Source organism: Rhopalosiphum padi, chromosome 3 (genome assembly GCF_020882245.1).
Source record: "Rhopalosiphum padi isolate XX-2018 chromosome 3, ASM2088224v1, whole genome shotgun sequence".
Taxonomy (NCBI): domain Eukaryota; kingdom Metazoa; phylum Arthropoda; class Insecta; order Hemiptera; family Aphididae; genus Rhopalosiphum; species Rhopalosiphum padi.
This window is the reverse complement of record NC_083599.1, coordinates 79319790-79329979: the sequence shown is the minus strand read 5'-3', so window position 1 is coordinate 79329979 and position 10190 is coordinate 79319790. Positions and strand designations below refer to the sequence as shown.

The 10190-nt window shown below is 26.5% G+C and overlaps 2 protein-coding genes across 2 annotated transcripts; both read right to left on the bottom strand.

Moving 5' to 3' along the window:
* Positions 1–546: 546 nt before the first annotated feature.
* Positions 547–1432, bottom strand: LOC132927900 (uncharacterized). The gene has a single exon (XM_060992476.1). The coding sequence runs from the start codon at positions 1430–1432 to the stop codon at positions 689–691; it is 744 nt and encodes a 247-aa protein (XP_060848459.1). The 3' UTR covers positions 547–688.
* A 5793-nt stretch (positions 1433–7225) lies between these two features.
* LOC132925973 (uncharacterized) lies at positions 7226–8638 on the bottom strand (the record flags this gene model as incomplete). The annotated part of the gene is given in 1 exon segment (XM_060990328.1): positions 7226–8638. A coding segment is annotated over 1 exon segment (1308 nt), but the record flags the coding sequence as incomplete, so codon positions are not given.
* Positions 8639–10190: the final 1552 nt, after the last annotated feature.

The following is a 10190-nucleotide window of genomic DNA, read 5'->3' as shown; positions in this document are numbered from 1 at the left end:
TTTAGCACATTTAAATCACTATGACTTCGAGTTAATATTAGTTCTAATCTAGAATTAACTAATATTTTTTTAAAGTCTTCAAATATACCTAACCAATATTTCAGCGGAATGCAGGCACTAAATTCACCATTAACATTTACAGGGTTTGTATTATTTTTAAAAATCCAACCCGCATTTTCATAACAATTAAAGTTATCTGGCGTACCTGATGGATAACCTTTCAATGAGCTTGTAATACCAAGTGCACGTGTGCTATCTACTTCTATCCCATTGATTTCAAGTCGTATTTGTTCAAAAAGATAGGAAAAACCATTATTAGAAAGTTTTACTTTTATAGCATCTGATATTGAACCTTCTATAAATATAAAACTTTCATGCAGATACGGATAAACATCTGTTTGCTGGATTGATATACGTATTTCATCATTATTATTAAATGAAGTTGTATACGGTGTATATGAATGATATTCAATTTTCGTAATTTTAGAATCCGTTTCGAACCGTGAACTTATATCCAAAATATCACTTTCAGGCATTATGATTTAGTTTATAACCAAGAGCCTTTAAAATTTTTTTATTTTTCACCGTTAATTTTTTTACTTTAGTCGGTGTTATCGGTAACACTTTAGTTGTGTGACTAGCTCGATTAACGTGAAGTAATGGGTTTATATTGAATTTTAATCCCATCTTAAGAACCGTAACGTTTAATATGTAACACAACTGTTAATGTCTCACCAAAATTTTCGATTTGATTAAAATCCTGATCAACTAATTGTACAGTTATTGAATCAATATTTATTTTATTTAATTTATAATATATTAAATTTGGCGGTGATTGAACAACTTTTGTCCCAGTCTTTTCACTCGGAAAAAACTCGTAAATCGTATGACTTTGAAGGTGATTGTTGAATGATCCTTGAGCTATATTACACATCACTTTTATAGAATTAATTGTGTTTAAATTTACAGCTTTTTCCGATCGATGAGTTACATACTCCGGAGGATAGTCTCGTTTTTCAAATCCTAATATGGGTGCTATCCCATTAATCATATTAAACATAATTATACCATTACATTGTATGTATGATCTAAAATCATTATGGTCAACTGAAATATCGAATGTTATTTTTGTACCATTTTCTTCATTGTAAGAATTTATTTGCTTCTTAATTTGACGGTTAATATCTACAATTTCGTAACATCCCGTTTTTAATGCAATATAACATATATTCTCATTATTATTATTATTATACTCGTCTATTACTTGTATTGCAAATTTGTTATTAGAAGAATTTATGTTTGGAAACGAATTGAACGTTTGTAAACATAACAAAGCTATTTCAGAGTCTTCGTACACGTTTAGAGACGGGAAATAATTTGAAGATAGTGTGGTTTCATTCCCAGTTAAACTTAATGTGATTGATTCATACATATTTATTTCTAGAAAAACTTTAAATTTAAATTAGTTTTAAGATCCATGACGTTTAATATGTAGAACAACTGTTAATGTCTCCTTGAAATTATCAATCGGTTTATTGTTCTGATCAACTAATTGAATAGTTATTGAATCGATATTTATTTTGTTAAGTTTATAATATATAAGGTTTAGTGGTGATTGAGTCACTTTTGTTCCTGTTCTACCGGTCGGAAAAAACTCATAAATTGAATAACTTTGAAGATGATTGTTGAATGAACCTTGTGAAACATTACACAATACTTTTAAACAATTAATTGTGTTCAAATTTACAGCTTTTTCTGATCGGTGAAGATCATCGCGTGAAAAATATTTTTTTTTTTCAAACCCTAATACAGAGCCTATACTGTTTGGAATATCAAAATATAGTCTTCCATCACATCTTATATGTGTTCTAAAATCTATATGATCCATAATCATACTGAATGATAAATATGTTCTCTTTAGTTTATTAAAGGTTAATAACTCTTTACCAATTTTATTGTTAATATCATCAATGTCATAAGAACCTTCTTCAAATTCATATACAAATTTCGCATTTTCAATAAATCTATTATCTGTGTCTCCGATAACTTCTATTTCCAATCTGTTATTAGTTGAATTTATGTTCGGAAATGAATTAAACGTTTGTAAACATATCAAAGCTATTTCCGAGTCCTCGTTGACGTTTAGAGATGGAAAATAATTTGCAGATAATGTAGTATCATTACCTGTCAAACTTAATGTGATTGATTCATACATTGTAAAAAATCAAGACATAAATGTCCGCAATTAAATGTGTTATAATCTTGATAATTTGACTAGTTATATATAATTTTGTTTCCCTTAAAGTATTTTTGTAATTCAATTGGTGGAGGTAAATCACCGAAGCTATCAAAATAAATAACTTTATCTTTATTTTTATAAAACGCTACCCAATGACTTCCATCACCTGAAGATACGTCCAAGTTTAATATACCACATTCAATCTGATGAGGTTTTTTAGGCAAGTCATCTCGTGAAAAGACGCCACGGAAATGATTGATATTAAACTTTGTAACATATTTTATAATATCTCTAGATGTAAGTGGTCTGTTAGGTAACGTTTTCATCAGTTTTTTTTTTCTTGATCCTTTATTTTTTAATCCGTTACCTTTTTTTCTTTTTGAATTTTGGATTGCATTATATACACTAGCACTTCCAGACATTAAACTACCAAGTGCTGATAATCCTGCGAAAATAGGTATTAAGGGAATTGTACCACCTGTCTGACCCGGTGCTAGAATCAGTCTTTTACCTCTATAATTTTTCTTAACCTTTTTTTTTTTTATCGCAGCTCGTGTCCCATTTTTTATTTTATTAACACGTCCCCGTTTACCTTTACAGCCCATACCTATTTTTCTTTTAGCTTTCATTGTGTTAGCTACTGCGTACGCTACAATTTTCTCTTTTCTAGGTGTATCTTTTGCTTTAAATCTTTCCCAAGCACGGAGTTCTAACACCTTATCAGCGTTATGTCTATCTTCTAAATTTTTGCTAGTTTCACACAATATCGTGATCACGACATGCAGTATCCAATGGGTTTATTCCTTTATCGCCACGATCTAACCTCTTTTTTAATTTCGTACCAGGTCCACAATACTGATATTTTGGAACATGGGCTTCAAACGGGAGACTATTTATAAGGAAATTTACGAAACCTTTGCCAGTCTTATCTGATTCCCACTTACGTGTTGAACGCATTATCTATAACTGATTATAATTTGAAAATTCTAGAGTGTTTATAAGAAAATGGATTTGATTGTACAGAAAGATAAATTAGATATTTTAAATGTAGATGCTCAAATAATAAAGAAACCATCAAGACACGGACCATTATTACCTGATACTATACGTGCTATTATAGTTGGTCCTAGTGGTTCAGGTAAAACAAATATAATGTATAACCTAATCACGCATGAAAACGGATTAAGATTTGAGAATATCTATTTATACTCTAAAAATTCTAATCAAGAAAAATATGTTTTACTAAAAAAAATAATAGATGATATAAAAGGTGCCAATTTTTTCATTTTTTCAAGTGCTGATAAAGTTATAAAACCAAACTTAACTAAGAAAAATTCTATCATAATTTTTGATGACGTGATTTGTGATCCACAATCTGTAATTAGAGAATTCTTCTCAATGTGTAGACATTCAGGTGCTAGTTCTGTATTTTATTTAGCACAAACATATTCTAAAATACCAAAACAGTTAGTAAGAGATAACTCAAACTTTTTAATAATACTTAAACAAGATGATACGAATTTACGCCATATATTCAATGACCATTCATCAGCAGATATGGATTTCTCTGAATTTCGGAAAATTTCTCATCTATGTTGGAATCATAATGATTATTGATTTATGGTTATCGATAAAACACGTGAAATGAATGAAGGTAGATATAGATGTGGTTTCCATTCTTTCATTAAAATAAAATAATAATATAAATACAGTTGTAATAGTATTAAAATCTGCATAGTATTATCTAAAGTCGGACGAAGCAGTTATATCAAGTTTATTATTTGCAATGAATAAAGACAAAGTTTTGTTAGAAAATTTGGTAACATCAAAAAAAAATATCAAACGTAAAATAATGGATATGAAGCGTGGTATTATAGATTCTGATAACTATTTTCGTGATACATTTAAACCTTTACTGGAACCATTGAGTACACTGTCAGAAAAAAACACTTCACATATTTCCGACACTATCAAAAAAGAAGAAACCGTGTACGCTAGTGATGAAGATAGCGATAGTGTACTGAATTCATTGTTTGACAATTTTTTAATTTCAAATCCTAAATCACAACGTTATGATAAATCTTATGGTATGCATTACGATGCGGTTAATAATCAACTTAAAATATCAAATATGCCTGTTACTTTCGAACACGGTAAATTACACTTGCTCGATAATTACTATCCTTGGACTAAAGGACTTTGGTCTTTATTATGTGAAAAAGTACCAAAAAATATGACTATGGAAGACATGGAATCATATTATAATATTTTAAAAATAACTAAAGTCTTTTTAAAAGCAGACGGGAAACCTAAAACTTCAGGATATTTCAAATGGATGAATGTTGTAAAACCTCTTTATGAACGAATGAAAATTGAAGAAAAACAATTAAACGAGGAAATATTAAAAATTAATAACGCAAAAATTAAAACTCCAAATTCCCGATTAAATTTAAAACAATTTGATAACTTTTTATCTAGTTCAAGCGCTAAACGAAGAAACGTTATTGATGATTCAAACATAAAAAATGCTTCATTTGATTTTTCTTCTCCTACGAATAGTTCTAAAATTACAGAACCTCCAACAGGTCAGCTATTTAAATTTAGTTTATCGCCAACGACTAAGAAAGGTTCCGGTTTATATAAAGATGTAATACCTCAAACACAATTAGTGTACTATGATGATCCGAATGAATTAGTTACTAGATTAAATCTTATAACATCATCTCGAATTGCTGGTAATACTGGTGTAAATAATGAAATCATATCTATTTTAGAAGAATTACGTGAAAGGAATATAATAGTATAATGTCTACATTAGAGTGTATAGCCAATGAGCTACATCGACCTGCAAGAAAAATATTTCCTAGACGTAGTGTAATAACACGATTTAAGGATGACCTTTGGCAAGCTGATTTAATGGACATGCAATCTCATTCCAATCAAAATCTTGGTTTTAAATACATTTTAGTTGTTATAGATACATACACAAAATATGTATGGGTAGAATCATTGAAAAATAAAACAGGAAAAGAATGTACAAAAGGTATGTTTAATATATTAAAACAAGCTAATCCAAAATTATTACAAACAGATAATGGTACAGAATTTTATAACAATCAATTTCAAGATTTAATGAAAAAATATAAAATTAAACATTACAGTTCGTATAGCGTTATCAAGTGTTCAATTGGTGAACGTGTTATACGAACACTTAAAAATAATATATATAAACATTTTACTGCAACAGGTACATGGAATTGGTATAATACAATAACAAAAATTATTTATAATTATAATCATACAAAACATAGAACAATTAAGTGTACACCGTATGAAGCTCGAATGAATACAAGTAAAATTAAATCAAATGTACAAATAGATAATAAAACATTTTATAAACCAAAACATAAAATTAATGATAAAGTGAGAATATCAAAATACAAACATATATTTAGTAAAGGATATACACCGAATTGGACAACGGAAATTTTTACAATAACAAAAGTTTTACATACAAACCCGATAACTTATCAACTAAAGGATGAATCAAATAATATAATTCTAGGAGGTTTTTATGAACAAGAAATTAAATTAACTGATTTCCCGAACACCTTTTTAATTGAGCGTATTATAAAAAAAGTTAAAGATAAAATGCTTGTTAAATGGATGGGTTTCGATTCAAGTCATAATTCGTGGATATCGTCAGCAGATATTTTAAAATAAAGATTTTTTTTAATGTATGTAATTTATTTTTTTATTTATTATTATTATTATTTTTTAATTTAGTAATGTCCATACGCTAGTGTCTTAATCCCATCATTCATTATATAACGTTTATCATCGTTAGCACTTAATACAAGTTTATTCATTGTTTTAGAATGGACGATATGTTTATTCGATTGAATAAAATTCATGTTTCTACATGTTTGTTTATCATCAACATTTTTATGGTTTATATATGCATTTAATATTTCTTTATAATGTCTAAATTGCATATGTTTTTCAATTACATATTTTTTCACACCTTTAGCTTTTTTTACCTCAATGTCGTCCACAGTTCTGTAAGCGTATAATTTCGGTCTTAATGAAACAAATTCTTTTAAAATTTTTCCACCCATTTCATCTTTGAAATAACCAGGCTGATTTTTATAAATTTCACTAAAACAATAATGATCGATAGGATAATTTGATGTATCAAAAAACGGTGATAAATCATATCTTATATCATTAAAAAAATTGTGTGTTCGAATAGCATATACCATAGAATCTGTATCCGAGTATAAAGAATTTATTTTGTTACCATATTTTTTTTTCATCACATTATAATGAAAATCATACATAAATGTTTTTGAAACATCTAAAATTGCGAATCCTACATAAATTGCTTTATCAAATTTAATAGTTTCCTTATGTTGATGAATAGCCATAAGATTTTCAGAGTATATAGTTCTATCTTTAAAGTTAGTTTTCATCATTAATTTACTTGCTTTTCTAGTTGATGAAACCAACTTTAAAGAAATTCTAGCACGCACATTTTCCATACATTTACCAAAAACACTATTAATTAATAACTTCCAAAAATTTTTTTCAAAGTTGTTTTTAGCTTTTACTCTCATATTTGTACAGAGTTCAATATATGGGGCCATCCATTTACTTTGTGAAAATCGGATAGCTCGATGAATTTTTTTTAATTTAAGTCCATTAGCAATTGCTTGTTTTAAATTTTTATAGTGTATAATATAATTTTTTTTCGGTGATAACGTAGTAATTAATTTTTTAACTTTTGAATTTGGAGGACATTCGTTTAAAGGTAAAAATGGAAAATCGTTATGTTTTTTATGTAAATATTTAGGGTAATCAATATCGACTTCTAATATATAACCAACTTTTGAATCGTTTGGAATTTTTGTAACATCTATATATATATATATATATATATATATTATTTTTTTTAAAAGATAATAAACATTTTTCACAAACCTCCGCTCTCTGAAATTGTTTTTCTTCCGTTTCAGTCAATGTAGTCATTGGTATATTAATTTCATATACATCATTTATCTTTTTTCCAATATCGATCATATTTTCCATAAACTATTTTGCTGCATCTTTACCTCTATACATTATTATCTTTGTTGGAATTTTAAATTGATGCAATAGCTTTTCTGTTATACTGTCATAGTCAACTTTTACATAAAACGCATAACTCATAATTTCATGTAAATAAGTAATATGGGTTTTAGAAACCTTAGATTTTTTACTACTTTTATTCAACTCTATAGTCTGTTTAGGGTTTAAAATACATTCAAAGTCAGCATAAATAACAAACGGTATTCTATTGGTTTTTTTATAACTTTTAAAATATATGAATTCATCATCTTTTCCTTCTTCAAACATTATTGGTCTTCCTAATTCATTCTTATCACACATTTGCTTATGTTTAATCAATCCTTCTTCACCCCAAAGTTTACTTTTACACGGTTTATTCCCGAAAATTGTAAAACATCTCTTACAAATAATTAACTTAGAACAATTTTTAGTTTTCTGACTTCTAATAAATCTTGAGAAATCTTTATTATAACAATAATGAAATGTTTTATCGTTATTGTATAAAAATAGATCAAAATGATTTTTTCTTTCTATTTTACTTATACATAAAGGAAAAATATTACTTTTATTATTTAAACTATAAATATTAACTGAAACATTGTTTAGACGTTCAAATTTTTTTATTTGTTTTATTGGTGTCGGAAAATCAATACATTTAAAATTTAATCCACTTTTTTTTTCTAGAATATTGAAATACGTTTGGTTAAATCGTGATTTATTCGAACGTTTATCATATTTGCTAAGTATAGAATATTTAAAACAATATTCATCTTTATTTCTAACATTTATAATGGCTTTTTTTTTTTTTATAAATATAGGTAAATCAATATATGAACTTCCTTTCAAAGGGTTTACTAAATTAATTCTTAATTGTAACCCATCTATTCATACAAGTGACCAACCTGAACCTTTTGCAATAAATTCTGATTCCTCAGTTAATATTTTATTAAACATTCTGTTCAATAAAATAGTAAAATCAGATGAATTACATGCTAAAATGTTTGAAGTTTTAAAAGCCATATCCTGAATATCATGGGTTACTGGACGTTCGTAAACAGTGTCAACATGTATATTAAATTTTATCGATGTATTTAAACATGATTTTTTCAACTTAGAAATTAGCTTATCTGAAATATAACTAAAAAATGATTTATAGTCTGTATATTTCTTGCTGTTCTTGATGATGAAAGTTTTTGAACATTTTTTAAATCTCTCGATTTCAATCATTCCGGTTCCCGACGTATTCATACGCTGATATTTTGTAATTACTTTTCTTTTCATAGTAAGGCTATAATAAAAAAAACATTTTTTTTTCTCTTTAAATATATATAAATATTTTATTTTTATTAAATAAAAAAAATCATTGAGTAAAATAAATAATATCTAATGTTTCAAGTAATATAAATTTAATTAATAAAATCAATAGGTTCTGTTAGTGCTTTCATGTCGCGTAATAATACATAAAATTTATTGCATAGGTTATGAGTTGAATTATCTCTTTCAAAACTTGTATACGAATAAAGGGCATAATAATTTTTCACAAGCTGTTGTGTTTCCTTTAATTTTTTTATTCTTTCTTTTAAATTTTTTTCTTTTTCTGTGTCAAATGAGTATGTTTTTGCTAAAAATTTTTCATGTTTTAACATTTTAATGTCTCTTTTAATTAAAGTTAGCGCAGTTTTTCTTTCTCTCTGATCTAGTATTTCTTGTTTTTCGTTGTTATCCATTTCATTTTTTAGTCTTTTGATTTCGTTTTTGATATGATCAAATAATGGATGTGCATAATCCATTTCTAAATCCATTTTTTCTATAAAAAATATTTTTTTGTATTATATATTTTATCTAAAAAAAATATGGAAAATTTTTTTTAAATATATTTTACCAAACCAACTATTGACTCGAATAAAACTTAGTTTTTAAAATAGTTTCATATGTTATTCCACACCGTTGTAGCCACCGAATTATCGGATTCGGGTCGGTTATAAATGTTAACGAATCGTCTAAGCGACACACAAAACAAGTGTAATGTGGAACTATAAAAGTCACTGGAGCTTTGCCATCTGTACGCTAGATTCATTGATTCATACAACCGACCACATCTACAGAAGGTCATTTTCTATGAAAATTTTACGAATATATGAACTATTTACAAAAACAATACTTGTCTTATTTCATATCAATAGTTGACGAGTTAAGATTGAAAATTAATGTTAACCAAATGTATTACATGCTATTTATTATAAATGGACAGTATTTTTTGAAAAACATAATTATAATATTTAATATTTATTTTATTGTGGATACAAATAGTACTCATTATTCTGTGATTAACTTAAATTTCCGCTTTTCAAAAAAACTTTTTATCTTCATCTTTATAATTATTTATATTAAAACAGTTTCATATCATTAGCAATGTTTATTTTCTATTTAGGTTCAGTGTATACCTAATATTCTTTATTTTTTTGTTAAAGTAAAAAAAATAATTCAGAATGTTGATATATTTATTTTTTTATTTTATAAAAATAACAATTAATAATAGTTCAATCAATAATAACATTAAAATAAAACTAAATTAAATATGGTTAATTGAATAACTAGTGATTTGAAATCGGACGATTATAATTTAATATAGAAACAAATTCACAATTACCATTTTTTAGATCGTCTAGTTGATCATACAAATTTGATAAATTTTTGCGTATGCGTCTATCGCATTGTAAACCAATATAATTAGTATAATTGTACTCGCTTAAAAATGTTATTTTTTTCATCTCTTAAATTTATTATTTCTACTAGGTTCGGTATTTTTTTTTTATATGCCTGACGAATATTTTTATTTATTATT